The following is a 17,725-nucleotide window of genomic DNA, read 5'->3' on the forward strand; positions in this document are numbered from 1 at the left end:
CAGTGTTTGTCTTCGTAATGCAGTGTTTGTCTTTATAATGCAGTGTTTGTCTTTATAATGCAGTCTTCATCTTTGTGATGCAGTGTTTGTCTTCGTAATGCAGTGTTTGTCTTCGTGATGCAGTGTTTGTCTTCGTCTTTGTCTTCGTGATGCAGTGTTTGTCTTCGTCTTTGTCTTCGTGATGCAGTGTTTGTCTTCGTGATGCAGTGTTTGTCTTCGTGATGCAGTGTTTGTCTTCGTCTTTGTCTTCGTGATGCAGTGTTTGTCTTTGTCTTTGTCTTCGTAATGCAGTGTTTGTCTTCGTGATGCAGTGTTTGTCTTCGTGATGCAGTGTTTGTCTTCGTGATGCAGTGTTTGTCTTCGTGATGCAGTGTTTGTCTTCGTGATGCAGTGTTTGTCTTCGTGATGCAGTGTTTGTCTTCGTGATGCAGTGTTTGTCTTCGTGATGCAGTGTTTGTCTTCGTCTTTGTCTTCGTGATGCAGTGTTTGTCTTCGTGATGCAGTGTTTGTCTTCGTGATGCAGTGTTTGTCTTTATAATGCAGTGTTTGTCTTCGTGATGCAGTGTTTGTCTTTATAATGCAGTGTTTGTCTTTATAATGCAGTGTTTGTCTTCGTGATGCAGTGTTTGTCTTTATAATGCAGTGTTTGTCTTCGTGATGCAGTGTTTGTCTTTATAATGCAGTGTTTGTCTTCGTAATGCAGTGTTTGTCTTTATAATGCAGTGTTTGTCTTCGTGATGCAGTGTTTGTCTTCGTGATGCAGTGTTTGTCTTCGTGATGCAGTGTTTGTCTTTATAATGCAGTGTTTGTCTTCATAATGCAGTGTTTGTCTTCGTGATGCAGTGTTTGTCTTCGTGATGCAGTGTTTGTCTTCGTGATGCAGTGTTTGTCTTTATAATGCAGTGTTTGTCTTCGTGATGCAGTGTTTGTCTTTATAATGCAGTGTTTGTCTTCGTGATGCAGTGTTTGTCTTTATAATGCAGTGTTTGTCTTCGTGATGCAGTGTTTGTCTTTATAATGCAGTGTTTGTCTTCGTGATGCAGTGTTTGTCTTTATAATGCAGTGTTTGTCTTCGTGATGCAGTGTTTGTCTTTATAATGCAGTGTTTGTCTTTATAATGCAGTCTTCATCTTTGTGATGCAGTGTTTGTCTTCGTAATGCAGTGTTTGTCTTCGTGATGCAGTGTTTGTCTTCGTCTTTGTCTTCGTGATGCAGTGTTTGTCTTCGTCTTTGTCTTCGTGATGCAGTGTTTGTCTTCGTGATGCAGTGTTTGTCTTCGTGATGCAGTGTTTGTCTTCGTGATGCAGTGTTTGTCTTCGTGATGCAGTGTTTGTCTTCGTGATGCAGTGTTTGTCTTCGTGATGCAGTGTTTGTCTTCGTCTTTGTCTTCGTGATGCAGTGTTTGTCTTCGTGATGCAGTGTTTGTCTTCGTGATGCAGTGTTTGTCTTTATAATGCAGTGTTTGTCTTCGTGATGCAGTGTTTGTCTTTATAATGCAGTGTTTGTCTTTATAATGCAGTGTTTGTCTTCGTGATGCAGTGTTTGTCTTTATAATGCAGTGTTTGTCTTCGTGATGCAGTGTTTGTCTTTATAATGCAGTGTTTGTCTTCGTAATGCAGTGTTTGTCTTTATAATGCAGTGTTTGTCTTCGTGATGCAGTGTTTGTCTTCGTGATGCAGTGTTTGTCTTCGTGATGCAGTGTTTGTCTTTATAATGCAGTGTTTGTCTTCATAATGCAGTGTTTGTCTTCGTGATGCAGTGTTTGTCTTCGTGATGCAGTGTTTGTCTTCGTGATGCAGTGTTTGTCTTTATAATGCAGTGTTTGTCTTCGTGATGCAGTGTTTGTCTTTATAATGCAGTGTTTGTCTTCGTGATGCAGTGTTTGTCTTTATAATGCAGTGTTTGTCTTCGTGATGCAGTGTTTGTCTTTATAATGCAGTGTTTGTCTTCGTGATGCAGTGTTTGTCTTTATAATGCAGTGTTTGTCTTCGTGATGCAGTGTTTGTCTTTATAATGCAGTGTTTGTCTTTATAATGCAGTCTTCATCTTTGTGATGCAGTGTTTGTCTTCGTAATGCAGTGTTTGTCTTCGTGATGCAGTGTTTGTCTTCGTCTTTGTCTTCGTGATGCAGTGTTTGTCTTCGTCTTTGTCTTCGTGATGCAGTGTTTGTCTTCGTGATGCAGTGTTTGTCTTCGTGATGCAGTGTTTGTCTTCGTCTTTGTCTTCGTGATGCAGTGTTTGTCTTTGTCTTTGTCTTCGTAATGCAGTGTTTGTCTTCGTGATGCAGTGTTTGTCTTTATAATGCAGTGTTTGTCTTCGTGATGCAGTGTTTGTCTTCGTGATGCAGTGTTTGTCTTCGTGATGCAGTGTTTGTCTTCGTCTTTGTCTTCGTGATGCAGTGTTTGTCTTCGTGATGCAGTGTTTGTCTTCGTGATGCAGTGTTTGTCTTTATAATGCAGTGTTTGTCTTCGTGATGCAGTGTTTGTCTTTATAATGCAGTGTTTGTCTTTATAATGCAGTGTTTGTCTTCGTGATGCAGTGTTTGTCTTTATAATGCAGTGTTTGTCTTCGTGATGCAGTGTTTGTCTTTATAATGCAGTGTTTGTCTTCGTGATGCAGTGTTTGTCTTTATAATGCAGTGTTTGTCTTCATAATGCAGTGTTTGTCTTCGTGATGCAGTGTTTGTCTTCGTGATGCAGTGTTTGTCTTCGTGATGCAGTGTTTGTCTTTATAATGCAGTGTTTGTCTTCGTGATGCAGTGTTTGTCTTTATAATGCAGTGTTTGTCTTCGTGATGCAGTGTTTGTCTTTATAATGCAGTGTTTGTCTTCGTGATGCAGTGTTTGTCTTCGTGATGCAGTGTTTGTCTTCGTGATGCAGTGTTTGTCTTCGTGATGCAGTGTTTGTCTTCGTAATGCAGTGTTTGTCTTTATAATGCAGTGTTTGTCTTCGTGATGCAGTGTTTGTCTTCGTGATGCAGTGTTTGTCTTCGTGATGCAGTGTTTGTCTTCGTAATGCAGTGTTTGTCTTCGTAATGCAGTGTTTGCGTTCATAATGGCCACTGTCACTCCGCTTCTCAAAAAGCCTTCACTGGATCCCTCTATTCTGAAGAATTTTCTTTCAATAACTGATTTACCATTCTGCTCTAAGATTTTAGAAACAATTGTGTTTGATCAATTGCACTCTTTTTACAAAAGCAATTCAATCACTGAAACCTTTCAGTCTGCGTTCAAAATGGCTCACAGCACTGAAATGGCCCTCCTCAGAGTGCTTAATGATATCCTGCTAGCCATTGACTCTGGTGATTCTGTGGTCCTGGTTCTTCTAGATCTATAAGCTGCATTTGGTACTGTTGATCACTCTATTCTGCTGTCCTAGGGTGTGTTTCCCAAAACCTCCGTTAGCCAACCAAGGTCACAAGCTCCGTCGTTACAAACATAGTTCCTTGATTTGGTGTTTCTAAAATCCGTTGTTCCAACAAACATTCGCAAACTGCGTCGAAAACTTGTGCATTTGCACCTACACCTCTGCAGCTGTAGTTAAAAACAGTTCCTGACTGTTCTAATCCCACTTATACCCCTGTGCCCTATTCCTTTAGAACATTCTAACATTTAAACCTGGAGTTATTAAAACAGAATAAGCATTAAGGTCATCGCTCTTAGGTGTGATTTGCTTTCAAAGTATTTTTACAGTTCAGTTTTAGCGATCGTCATGTTTACAATTGAGCTCCCTTCACAGTGCACGTTGAAAACATTGATGCCATTTTGAACACAGCCTCATGACAAAAGCTAAAGGTGACCTATTATTTAAAAGCGGAATTTATGTTACATCGCCGAAGCTTGTGAAAACAAAAAACATAGCATACATTAAGGCTTTTAATTTACCGTAGGTTACTTATTAAGTATCTGTACTGTGGCTGGTACATGACATGGGCCTGCTGGTTAGAACATTTCTGCAGTGGTTTACATGTGTCAAATTGTAAAAGTAGACTTTTCAAAAAAATAAATAAATGATTAATATTATTATTAAAGTGGGATTTATTTCATTTCCTAATAAATGATGAATTTTAAATTTAATTTCTTAATAAATCGTCTGATTATTTATTTATTTATATGATTTCTATATGAGATTAGAATATGTGTTAGCTTTTGTAAGTGATTATGTTTTAGAATAGGATATGTAATGTTCTCAATAGTATTAGCATAGGAAACACAGGCTATATATGTGCCGTTTACATATATTTCCATTAATATGAAAGGAGAGTGCATGTTTTAGCAAAACTATTACTGGAAAAAAGTTAAACTAAACTATATTTTTAATGTGTGTGTGTAAAACAATATCATTTGCACAAAGAAATGATGGGTTCCTCCACCCCGTTTAGAGCGTCATTATCTGTGTTTTACATTATAACTAATGTGGGTCAAACCATGGCTCTGCGACACAGAAATGAGTTACGTCGTTGTTCAGGAAACGCACCCCAGATTAGAGTCAGATGTGGGCTTGAAAGGCACAGTTCTTAAGTGGTTTAAATCTATCTGATAGAAAATTTTCAGGTAAATTAGGTAACTTCTCATCCTCATTTGCTGATCTCACCTGTGGCCTCGCTCAAGGCTCAGTCTTCGCTCCCTCACGTTTTTCATTATATTTGCTTCCGCTAGGGGCCATATTAAGAAGTCATGGTGTGTCTTTCCATTTCTATGCTGATGACACCCAGATTTACTAGCCTATTAAGAGGAATGACCCTCTCGCTCTTACTAAGGTGCTTAGATGAGATCAAAACCTGGCTATCCCACAATATTTTAACATTAATGATAATAAAACAGAGGTGATTGTGTTTTTGTGTTCATAACACAGTGTTTGAGTTTGTAATACAGTGTGTGTAATGCAGTGTGTGTCATGCAGTGTTTGTGTCTGTAACACAGTGATTGTGTTTGTAATACAGTGTGTGTAATACAGTGTGTGTAATGCAGTGTTTGTCTTCGTAACAGTGATTGTGTTTGTTTGTTCTACTGTCCCACAGATCGACATCATCAGCTTCGTCAGTCCCACAGCAGTCAAGGTCACCACGAAATATAAGGGCCGGGCGTCTCTGATTTATGATCTGACTAAAGGAAAAGCTGACCTGCAGCTGCTGAGAGTCACCAGCGCCGACACACGGACCTACGAATGCCATGTGAACGTGGTGCAGGATGAGGAGGACGGCACTCCGTCAGACACCGCCAACCTCATCGTCCTGGGTGAGAACACACACCCTCCTGACCATAAACTCAGCTTAACCAGCGGTAGAGTTCTGTAATTTAGCGCTACGTTTGACCTCAGGTTATGAAGCCTGGGTTCAGAGCAGTGTTAGTGCTGCTAACCCCTCTGCAGGCCACTGTACAGCAGCAGTGTTAGCTTGGGTATATTTATTTAAAGGTGATGTAGATTGGGCTGTACAGCACTACACTATTTTATAGAGGAGGGTGGAGCTTGATGACCAGCTGGAGCTAGACAGTTCAACCACACCCTAAAGTAATCAATCGCTCAACATAACTCCACCCATTCGGTCCACAGAGGCGGAGCTGGACCAGGTCCACTCAATACAGCCAGAGAGCCAGAGCTGAGCCAGGCATTGTATATTTTCAGAAGTGAGCGATGCTTGCATAAACTCCTGTGAATAAAGCCATGCTGAGACTGAAACCTCCGACCCTCAATCACGAGCCCAATTCTCCAACCATAAGGCCACGGCTAGCCTAGGCTCCACCTGCTTCACTCAGAGGGGCGGAGCTTGTCCATTTATTCAAATCTGGGATCCAAAACTTCTGTAATTTCTTCTGTAATTTAAACTGCTTCAAGAGCAGAGATGTGACCTGAGTTACTGAGGACTGCCACAAGCCAGGCAGCACAGACAACACAACAACGTGTGTGTGTGTGTGTGTGTGTGTGTGTGCCCTATAAGTGTGTGTTGGAGAGAGAAGACAACAATGAAGTGATTCATGCAGATAAGGAATGGTGTTTTCTAAATGTAAATGCTGATACAGCTCGATTACTGCTCAGTTTGTTTACAATAGTAATTAAAGTCTCTCCCGTGTCCCTGTTGTACACCAGTGGCTCCATCAACACCCAAATGCACTATTGAGGGGAAGACGGAGTATTTTCAGGACATCACCCTGACCTGCAAATCAGAAGAGGGAACGCCTACACCGACCTACAAGTGGCAAAGCTACGATGTGTTGAACAACCCTCGCCCGAACCCGCCGAAGGCCACCGACCGTACGTGTGTACAAACCTGCTGAATCCCTGAGTTTCTGCATCAGCTATAAGTGTGTGTGTGTGTGTGTGTGTGTGTGTGTGTGTGTGTGTGTGTGTGTGTGTGTGTGGTCTCTCCTCAGTGAATGGAATTCTGTCGCTCTACAACATCTCCAAAGACACGTCCGGGTTCTACGTCTGCACCTCCACCAATGAAATCAAATCTGCCAAGTGTAATCTGACTATGGCCGTCATGGCACGTAAGCATCGCAGCGCTCGCTAATGTTGCTAAACACAGTCATGCTAACACTAACTCACGCGGCTCTTCTATCCTTTTCAGCGTCCATGAGCATGGCGTCCACGGCGGGCATCATCGGGGCGGCGGCGGGCGCGCTGCTCCTCCTGCTGGTCATCATCATCATCTGCTGCTGCTGCCGCCGGAGGAAGAACAACAAGGCGGAGGAATACGCTATGGGGTACGCTAGCAGAGCCTAACGGCATGTCATAGGCGTCTCAGAAGCTAACCATAATTTCTCTGTGTTTGCAGGACTCCTGAAGATGGAGAATTCACAGACAAGGATCCGGAAGAGGAAGATGAACACGTGCGGTCCGAGCAGGAGCGTCCGGTGAAGAGCGCAGACCGCAGAGATGTGCAGGACGAGCGCAGCGAGAGGAGCTACGACCGCCGCAGTGATTACGATGACCGCCGAGATCAGAACATCAGCCAGCGGGATGATCGTGATGACCGATACGATGACCGCCGCGACCGATACAATGATCGACGCGACCGCAATGATGATCGCCAGGAACGCTACGATGACCGACGGGAACGCAACGGTGACCGCCAAGATCGTTACGATGATCGCCGTGATCGCAATGATGACCGCCGAGATCGTTACGATGACCACTATGATCGCTACGATGATCGACATGACCGCTACGATGACCGCAGAGATCGCCATGATGACCGTTACGACAGCGACCGCTACTCTGACCGCTACGACAGCCGCGACAGACCGCCCAGCGTCCCCCCGAATAAACCCAGAGATCCGCGGAATTGATTCGCTCCTCAGAAACGCAGGATATAGAGATGTCTGACATCCTGAAGCAGGAGATTTCATCCAATATTAGTCCTACACGCATGTGTTAGTCCTGCGCCATATGACCAACATCTCCGATCGCCATATAAATCATCTCATATCCTGAAACATCTACATCACGACATCGTCATTAAACTCAATTAAACAATAGTTTATCTACATGTATTGACCACGCGACTGTTCCTGTTACATTTTAAAATATTTGCTGAAATGTGATTGTCTTTCAGGGCAAATGTTCGATTAAGAATGTTTAATATAAAATAACTATTAATGACAGATTAAACACGTTTCTAAGGTATTGCGAAAGCACTGTACGTTTTCCCCATGCTGTTATTCTCGTTTCTGCCTGCATCCTTCTGCTGGGTTAGGGTTATCTAAATCCAAACGAGGAACAAGTATTACTGTAAACGATGACAATAATAATATAAACAAGCACAACAGGAAATGTTTTATTGCTCAGCCCTAGCTGCTGCGCTTTATAGTCAGTTAATACACAACGGTCTTTAATACTTGACTCTGATTGGTCAGTCACAGAATTCCAATGTATGCTATTCCCGAATAACCCCTGCAGAAACTAACAACACACACTCGTCAGGGCACTTCAAATCTTTATCTTGACCGTCAGTGAACACGTTTATCTATATATGCTTGTCTGTTTCGCCGCTGTTTTTGACTGTTTGGCGCCCTCTTGTGACTGAATAATGTGCAGGTTAGTGTATACTCCATTCAGCTGCTTTCGTTTCTGTCAGCTTCGCCCTTCATGAATGAATGCTATATAATGGGTCAGAACAATATTTTTTGTCAGATATTTATATTTTCTGGCAAGCAGCCGTATAATAAACAGGATAAAGCACACCCAGCCGGTGGTTTTCACAGAATAAACCCTTCTATTGTAAATGTTCTTTGTTTTTCCTCTTTGTTTCTGTTGATTTCTGTGAACAAATGTCTTTTAAAACTTTAAATATACACTCAAAACAATTATTCAAAGATGATTCCTTAGATTAACTCAATTTTTTTACGCTTAGTGGTTGTAAACAATTTATTTGGGCTGAATTTAAACAAACAAATTAAGTTGAACATTATTAAATTAAATGTATTTTAATTCAACACATATAAATTGTGTGCAACAGTTCTGCATGCAACACTTTTTTCAGTGTAGGAATAGAATAAATATATTAGACTTCAGTTTATTTCTCTTTATTTTTGTATTGTTTGTAAATGAAATATTCAGGCATATCATGTGTGTTGCAGGCAGTAAAACTGGTTTAGCGGAGTTCCCGGTGCAGCTGTTTAACATTCAGACTTCTGTTTTATCTGTGAAGCTGAAGTTTAGGAGTGAGAGGAGTTTGTGGCCTGACCGACCGGTTTACTTCACTTTATATTGTGATGACGTCACAGGAAGGGTATTTATGACAGACTGCATCGATCAGCTTGACCAGATCATACTGCCTGTATAATGATTCAGGATTTTGATCTCTGCATTATGCTGAATGTTCTTATATTGTTTCTCATGCCATGTCGTTTCTATACTGTTCTCTGATGATCATTAAACGCATGTTTTTACTCCATGGAAACTGAGTATTTTGGATTGATTATTTCCCATGAAAAATAGAAATATATTGAAAACAGAGAATATAGTGAAACGTGATTAAATATGCTATCGTTAGGGACCCGGTTTTACATTTGACAAACCAACTTTAGGATCGTCATTTCCTGAGAATCTAACCCATAACCCTTGTGTTTTAACTATAGGTGGCCATCGATTAACTGTTTAATCTAGATTAATCTCACCGTAATCTTGGAATTAATCTAGATTAAAATGGCTCATCTGTATTCTGCCAAAGGCATTCAGAATATGTGTGCTACCCAAATACTGACTATATAAGCCACGGCGGAGGCGGCGCATTAGACCAGGGGCTCATCTCCTGTTTGCAAAATGCATCACAAACTGCTGGAGAAACTATGATCGGTGATGAAAATAAATGATGTTCAATAAGATGTACTTGTGTTTACTGTTTATTCAGTTGAACTGTAGGCCTAAATAAGCTCAAACCAGTGATTTCTGATGACCTTAATCCCACTAGTAACACAAATGGAATTAAGACATGTGGAGTATGCAGATATGAGTGGCATTATTGAAGTAAACACCGCAATCTAGCTATTACCGTCATGCAGGACTTTTCGCCATATTTTCGACAAGATCCACACGCGCGGCTGTCAGTTAAGGACCACTCTTTCCATTCGGCGTTGCTAGACATAAAGCTCTACTGGGGCACGTCCCCCCTCAAAAAAATCAAATAATAATAATAAAATCATTCATTCATTTTCTTTTTGGCTTAGTCCCTTTATTAATCCGGGGTCGCCACAGCGGAATGAACCGCCAACTCATCCATCACATGTTTTATGCAGCGAATGCCCTTCCAGCCGCAACCCAACACTGGGAAAAAATAATAATAATAAAAAAATATATATATACATTTATATATTTGCACAAAAATCTTTATTCTAAATAAATAAAGTATTAATATTATACAATTATTATTGTAAATAATTAATGCTAAACGTAACTGGAAAATAATCATTTATAAAATCTTTTGCATGAATATTAATTTAATTTGAATGAAATTATATAGACAGTTTTATTGAATACAAAAAAAGAAGTTTAATTGAATTCTCTGTTGTTTTAGACTTGACACGTGGCAGAGAATGAGCTTTATTAAGTGTAACCTCCCTGACTCGTCACTTGCTTCATACAAATAAATCTATGAGAAAGCATGTAAAGATCACCATCAGTTTATTTCAACTTTAGTTCTGTCCACTGCGTGCCGACACCTCCGCATGAAAGACTGTTAATGCCGGTTTTGCAACCCATGAGCGGCGCGTGAGCAGCGGGTGTTTTTTCGCCATGCGTGTTAACAACCGGGACTCACACCGGGAGAAGAGCAGCGTGTCTAGCAGGAGAGGTGTGTGAGGTGCTTTTTAATTTACCCTTGCATATTACACTTGTTATACACTTGCATATGAAGTCATTGATAACTCTGTAATATTTTAATGAACACACTTGACTTTACAGAGCAACAGGATCACCTTTATTCTGCTGAAAGCATGTGAAGAACTCGCAAAGCATCACGGGTCGCATTAACCCCTTACCTCTCAATGTCATACATAGTTCTTAAAGCTATACATACATTACATCTCCCCCACTTTTTTTTTTTTTTTTTTTTTAGCAACAGCTTAAGTATTTCTTAAACATTTCTCACTGGTATTAAGCCATCTTCAATGTCATTAAACAAAACAAAACTACTTTTTTTTTTTTTTTTTTTTTTTTTTTTTTTTTTTTTTTTTACTAGATAATATAAACTCAATTAAGAACATTGTAGCTATACTCTACTGAACATTCTCTTCTTTCTTCCACTTTTTTCTTTTCTTTTTTTTTCACAAATCTAATCTGTCAACTGGTTTGCTTATCCTGCCAGATCTAGTCATCATCAGTCCAGATTGTCTCTTTGGGGACTGAGACAAAGTTGTTGTTGTTTCCAACGTAGATTCAGGCTGCTGTTCATATGTTAGATCCTTTTGAACTAGAGTTTGAGTTTGTCCAGCTGACGGAGGGATGAGTTGCAAGTGGCGACGGTTACGCCTCAGAGTTGCCCCCTGATCTGTTTCAATAGTGAACGATCGAGGAGTTTTACTCTGACCTGTGACCACAGCAGGTGTCTCCCAGGACTTTTGATGATCTAACTTAGTGAGCACAGCATCACCAGATCTCAGCGCTGGTAGTGTTTTAGCTCCATGGTGACGATTAAAGTAGAAAGATTGCTTTTGCTTTTCCTTGAAATCTTTTCTCTTTACATCCTCTAAATTTGGCCACTGAGGCTGAAGATTTGTCTCAAGCATTGGGAGTGTTGTTTTAATTTTTCTGCCCATAAGAAGTTCAGCTGGGCTTACACCTGTGGAGATGCAAGGTGTCGCCCTGTAGCTCATCAGAGCCAGAAGAGGATCTTTCTGTTGTAGAATTTTCTTTGCAATCTGGACTCCTCTCTCTGCATGTCCGTTTCCTTGAGGGTGGTGTGGACTAGACGTTATGTGTACAAAATCAAATACTTTTGCAAATTCATGAAACTCTGCACTCACAAATTGACGACCATTATCTGAAACTACTTCGTCAGGGCATCCAAATCTGGCAAATAGTGCTTTGAGTTTTAGCACTAATTCAGAACTGGTAATTGTTGTCATGTGGAGGATCTCAAGAAATCGAGAAAAATAATCTGACACAATAAGATAAGTGTGCTTGTTATGCTCACATAGATCAATAGCTAGCCTTTTCCACGGCCTATCTGGAAGAGGGGTTGAGATGAGAGGTTCCTTTTTCTGAGTATGTTTCATCTCCATACATATCCGACAGGACTGAACCTTTTGTTTGATCTCAGTTGAAATGCCTGGCCACCACACAGATGTACTGGCACGCTCTCTACACTTTGTCAAACCTTGATGCCCATCATGTATTCTATCCAGAATATCTGCTTTCATGACGTCTGGAATCAACATACGAGTTCCTTTTGTCAGTATTCCGTTGTGTTCAGACAGCTCATTCCTGAAAGGGAAAAACTGTCGAACAGCCACTGGAATGTTGTCTACATAACTTGGCCATCCTGACTGGATATATTTCTATACAATTTGCAAGTTATTGTCAGCCACTGTAGCAACCCTAATAGCTTCAAGTTTTGTAGGGGTTGCAGGCAGGCCTTCAGCAACAGCTGCAATGTAACAATCCACATCTGAGTGTGTGTTAAGCTCTTTTCCATTGCATGCAATCGGGCTCCGTGATAGGGTATCAGCCACCAACAAAGTCTTTCCTGGAGCATACTCAGCAGTCAGTTTGAATCTCATTAGCCTCATAAGTAGTCTTTGACATCGCAGAGGAACATTGTCCAAGTCTTTCTTATTCATTAGAGGTACTAACGGTTTGTGGTCTGTCACTAATTTGAAGTTTTCAAGGCCAATCAGATATTTTTCAAATTTTTCAGAAGTCCAGACGCTCGCCAGACATTCTTTCTCAATTTGGGCGTATCTGGTCTCAGCCCCAGACAAACTACGTGAACAATAGGCCACTGGCTTCCAGTCTTCACCATGCAGCTGCAGTAACACACCCCCTATGCCATAACTGCTAGCATCAGCTGAAACAGCGGTGGGTAAAGACACGTTGTAGAATGTCAAAACTGGAGAAGTGGAAAGAACGTCTTTTATGCGCTGAAATGCGGCTTCCTGAGGATAAGCCCAAGTCCATGCCGATGTTGACCTTAAAAGTTCGTATAGTGGTTTGCCCTCTGTTGACAAATTTGGGATGTACTTGCCTAGATAATTAAACATTCCAAGTACCCGTTTTAGCTCCTGCACATTCCGTGGAGCTGAGAGCTCACGGATTGCTCTAACCTTTTTAGGATCGGGCCTCACACCTGATTTGTCAATCAAATGACCAAGGAAGTGGAGTTGTTGTTGTCTCAGCAGACACTTTTCACGGTTTAACTTTAACCCTGCAGATTCAATTCTCTCCAATACCTTGGTAAGCCGTTGGTCATGTTGTTCCATAGTGTCTCCATACACCAGTATGTCATCCATATAAACAGATACACCTTCAAGGCCCCAGAGAGTTTCTGCCATTTTACGCTGAAATATTTCTGGTGCACTTGTGATGCCAAAAGGAAGACGTTTAAATGAGTACCTTCCGAACGGTGTTATGAATGTGGTCAATCTGCTGCTTTCCGGGTGTAAAGGTATCTGCCAAAAACCAGAGGCAGCATCCAAAGACGAGAAGACTGTAGCACCACTTAGCTTTGCAATTATCTCTTCTGTGGTTGGAAGAACATATCTTTCTCTTTTTACAGCCTCATTCAACTTTTTTAAATCCACACAAATTCGTACCTTTCCATTCGGTTTTGGTACTGGCACCATGGGTGCACACCAGTCTGTAGGGTCTGTCACTGGCTCTATGACCCCATTTCCTTCCATGCGCTGCAACTCTTCTTTTACTTTTTGTATAAGAGGCAATGGAACTCTGCGTGCTGTGTGTACTGCATATGGTTGAGCATTTTCCTTAAGCTGGATCTTAACAGGTTCTGTTTTAAGGGTTCCATGCTCTCCGAATGCATTGTTTATTTCCTCAATGCGTTTCACTAGCCCCATTGAGGATGCAGTCGATCGGCTTAGCAGATTGTTCACATTTTGTCCATGGATGACATATACAGGGAATGTATACACATTTTCCTTATATGTAGTACTGACTTGAAATTTCCCCATGCACTCTAGTTGACCTCCAGGACTGCACAATGTAACATTTGACTGCTCCAGAATTCTTCTGGGATCAAGCATGTTAAATGTTTCTTCACACATGATGTTTGCATCTGCACCAGTATCAATTTTAAATTTAACTGGTGTCTTTCCTATGGAAATTTGCACTGACCATTGCTCATCATTTCTTTGTGAATTTGTAACAGCACCCAGGAAATATTGTGTTTGTGCAACAGTCTCTGTCACTTCTCTGACTGATTTGCTGTGACACATCCTTTCCCAGTGACCCACTTTTTTACATTTATTGCATGCCGATCTTATTGCTGGGCAATTTTCTTTTTGTTTGTGTTTGATTTTTCCACATCGTCCACATTTTGATTCTCCATGCTCTTTGCCTTTTCTTTTAGGTGTCCATTTACTTTCTGTTCTGTCTGCTGCTGTTTTCCTCTGCGCCACCTCTTGAACTGCTGCGCACGCCTCCCCCTGCTGGTGAACTTGAAGCGCAACCTCTTCAGACTGGCGCACACTTTGTATAGTTTGAGCTAACGTGAGATCTGACATTAACTGTAATCTGCGCGACAGTTCTTTATCAAGTATGCCCACAACTATCCGATCTCGGATGTGTTCTTCTCTGTGTTCCCCAAACGCACAGTGTTCTGATAAATCATAGAGAGTTCTAATAAAGGTTTCCGCTTTTTCCCCGGGACGCTGTATTCTTTGGTAAAAGCAGGCTCGTTCGTGAATCACGTTTCTCTTGGGAAAGAAATAATCGTCGTATTTTCCTAACACAACGTCAAATTTCTTCTTGTCATCTTCCTCATTAAAGATGAATGATTTAAATATGTGTTCAGCTTCATTTCCCATGGCGTAGATTAACGAACTAACCTGGACTTCTCCATCTTCTTTATCCAGTTTGGTAGCACTCCGAAAACGCTGAAAACGTTGTTTCCAGTCAACCCATTCATTTGGACGATCAAATGGAAAACACTCCGGAGGATTAAATTTAGCCATTCTTCCGAGGCTATGTGCTCGTCAAGCACTTCTGACACCATGTAATATTTTAATGAACACACTTGACTTTACAGAGCAACAGGATCACCTTTATTCTGCTGAAAGCATGTGAAGAACTCGCAAAGCATCACGGGTCGCATTAACCCCTTACCTCTCAATGTCATACATAGTTCTTAAAGCTATACATACATTACAAACTCAAAGCATTAAATCGGGTCTAGCGACGCCCCTGCTATCTAAGTGACACACTCTTTAAATGTTGTGTCTGAAATGGCCTGTAAGACTGAATTCAACATTAACACTGTTTAACATTGGCTGATAATAGGTTTCACTATTTACAGTCTGCAAGACTTTTCTGAAAACACCTGTAAAGGAAATAAATAAGGAAAACGCTTATACAGAAAACACTTCTATTCACAAGCAGGCCTAACCCGACTGTTCATATTTTACCCAGATTTTTAATTTCGGAGTGAACTATCCCTTTAAATACAGCAGAGACTGATGCACCGATAGTAACACAAGAGGGCGCAGTCGCTGAAGATTCGACACTAATGAGACTTACATTAGAGATAAAACTTTCTGCTGGTCTTCAAAGTTTCCCGATTTATCAAACATGATCGTGAAGCTGTGTGTTAGTGAGTGTGTGTGTGTGTGTGTGTGTGTGTGTGTGTGAGAGAGAGAGAGAGAGAGAGAGAGAGAGAGAGGGAGGGAGACTCTGTAAGAAGTCATTTTAGCGTGTGTGTGTGTGTGTGTGTGTGTGTGTGTGTATGTGTGAGCCTCTACTGTGCTGAGGCGGAGCTCCTCCTCGGTGTGTGTCGGTAACGCGCGCGCCTCAGAGTCCCGTTATTCCCGATAGCAGAACACACGGGCGAGCAGGAGCGGAAAACCGGAGGAAAACACGCGATATGGCCCAGAAAACATACGGATTTCTGGTGCTGTCGGTGCTCAGATGCTGGATCTCCCTGCTGGGCTTCACAGGTGCGTCACTTTCCCCCGTCCGGAGAGTTTGCGGAGTTTTGGGCTCCGGTGTTTGTTTACGTGCTCCATCACCGGCCGTCGGTAACGAGTCCCGCGAGTCTCCTTCAATCCAGGCTAGGCTTCGGTTAATTTGGTCAGAGCGGGGGATCTTCACTGGAATACAAGACACTAATTTGTTTTTAATCTATGCTATAGTATTGACATGTCTATAGTTTACAACTCTCTTAAGTGAAGTGATGAAATACTGCAGTGTACATTAGCTTTTACTACAGTAAACTGTGCTGTACTGTAGTATCATATACTCTACAGTAGAAATGTAAAGTTTTGGATCATTTGTTTACATTACTGTAGTTACTGTACTGTTACTAATGTCTGTTTTAATCACTTTTATTATTTGTGTTAAGTTTCTTACACTTGTCTCTTTAATTCCTGTATATGGAAAACACTTTGAATTGCCACTGTGTATGAAATGTGCTATAGAAAAACACTTGCCTTGCCTTACTGTAGTTACTCTTACTGTAGCAACTGTAGAATCACCACAACAGATCAATCACTGCAGTTGTTGTGTTACCATAGCAACTGTAGAATCACCACAACAGATCAATCACTGTAGTTGCCGTGTTACCATAGCAACTGTAGAATCGCCACAACAGATCAATCACTGTAGTTGTTGTGTTACCATAGCAACTGAAGAATCACCACAACAGATCAATCACTGCAGTTGTTGTGTTACCATAGCAACTGTAGAATCAACACAACAGATCAATCACTGTAGTTGTTGTGTTACCATAGCAACTGAAGAATCACCACAACAGATCAATCACTGCAGTTGTTGTGTTACCATAGCAACTGTAGAATCACCACAACAGATCAATCACTGTAGTTGTTGTGTTACCATAGCAACTGTACAATCACCACAGCAGATTCTTTCAAGTGCTTGACTGTGCAGTGTTTGTCATGTTATTGTACGCTCGCTGGCTTAGAGTAAACAACAGTGCAGAAAGTTCAACCTCAGGTCTTGATGTAGTTAAAGTGTTACAGCATTGTGTGATTACCGTGGTGACGGAGTAAAAGCGCTGAGCGTGCAGGAACTCCTATATAATGATGTCTGATCTTACCCTCCAGAAGGGTGGCTCTGGGAATCTGCTCTGTCTGTGTATATAGAGACACAGCGCTCAGCGTGAGCGAGCACACCCCCTCTGAAAAGCTTTATTTTGATCCATTTCTCAGTGAATCTAGACTACATATTAAGGTGCATTTAAACAAATCCATTTCATCAAACATAAAATGGACTATATCTATTAAAGTAAGAGTACATTACATTCATACTATCAACACAATTACACACCACCAAACTTCAACTAAAGTAGAGATTTTGTTGTTTCTGTCTATTAAAGTTTGCTTTAATTTGTTTCTGCAACATTAATTGTGTGTATAATGTGATCTTCAGGGTTTTGTTAGATGAGTTGATCAGTTTTGTCTGTATATATGACTGTAGAGCCTCCTGGAGAATATATTCATATAAACAAGAGATCTGTGACACTCATTATGCTGAACACTGTGTATATTCCTCTATTCTCTCCTGCTTTTACTCAGACACATCAATAAACAGACAGAAATGTCAAATATTTCCACTTTGATTCTCTGATGTGAAGCTGAACTGGAGCATTATAATATGGTCTGCATCTTCTGTTCCAGCAGTGTGATGGTATTCGCTGGCACGTTACAGCTTTAATATATTATTCTGGAGGGGATATCCAGTCCTCAGAGATGTTTATTGACATGCTCCTTTGTAGTGAACACTCCCAGCCTGTCTTATTTAAACCAGCTGTTTCTGGGAGTGTGTGTGTGTGTGTGTGTGTGTGTGTAAGTTTAGTAAGCTCGTACTGTACTGATAGCAGATATATTCAGGAGCTCAGAGGAATGTGTGTGTGTATGACAGTGAGAGAAAGAGACTGTGTGTGTGTGTGTGTGTGTGTGCAGCAGTGCATATGTCGGTGCGGGTTTCTCATATATGTGTGTGTTTTTTTCAGGTGTGTGTGCAGCAGTGCAGGTGTCGGTGCGGGACTCTCGCCGGTTCGCTCTGCTCTTCCAGCCGGTGGTCCTGCAGTGCCGGTACAG

At 41.2% G+C, this 17,725-nt stretch overlaps 1 protein-coding gene across 2 annotated transcripts in view; it reads left to right on the plus strand.

Moving 5' to 3' along the window:
- The window catches only part of gpa33a (glycoprotein A33 (transmembrane), paralog a), a 10,728-nt gene extending 1,827 nt beyond the window's left edge, over positions 1–8,901 (plus strand). For both annotated transcript variants that reach the window (XM_056464360.1, XM_056464352.1), the window contains exons 3-7: positions 5,020–5,236; positions 6,087–6,251; positions 6,371–6,487; positions 6,568–6,703; positions 6,775–8,901. In XM_056464360.1, coding sequence (XP_056320335.1) covers positions 5,020–5,236; positions 6,087–6,251; positions 6,371–6,487; positions 6,568–6,703; positions 6,775–7,288 — 1,149 coding nt within the window. In that variant the 3' untranslated portion in view covers positions 7,289–8,901. The remainder of the gene's footprint in view (positions 1–5,019; positions 5,237–6,086; positions 6,252–6,370; positions 6,488–6,567; positions 6,704–6,774) is intronic.
- The last annotated feature ends 8,824 nt before the right edge of the window (positions 8,902–17,725 follow it).

Source organism: Danio aesculapii, chromosome 1 (genome assembly GCF_903798145.1).
Source record: "Danio aesculapii chromosome 1, fDanAes4.1, whole genome shotgun sequence".
Lineage (NCBI taxonomy): Eukaryota > Metazoa > Chordata > Actinopteri > Cypriniformes > Danionidae > Danio > Danio aesculapii.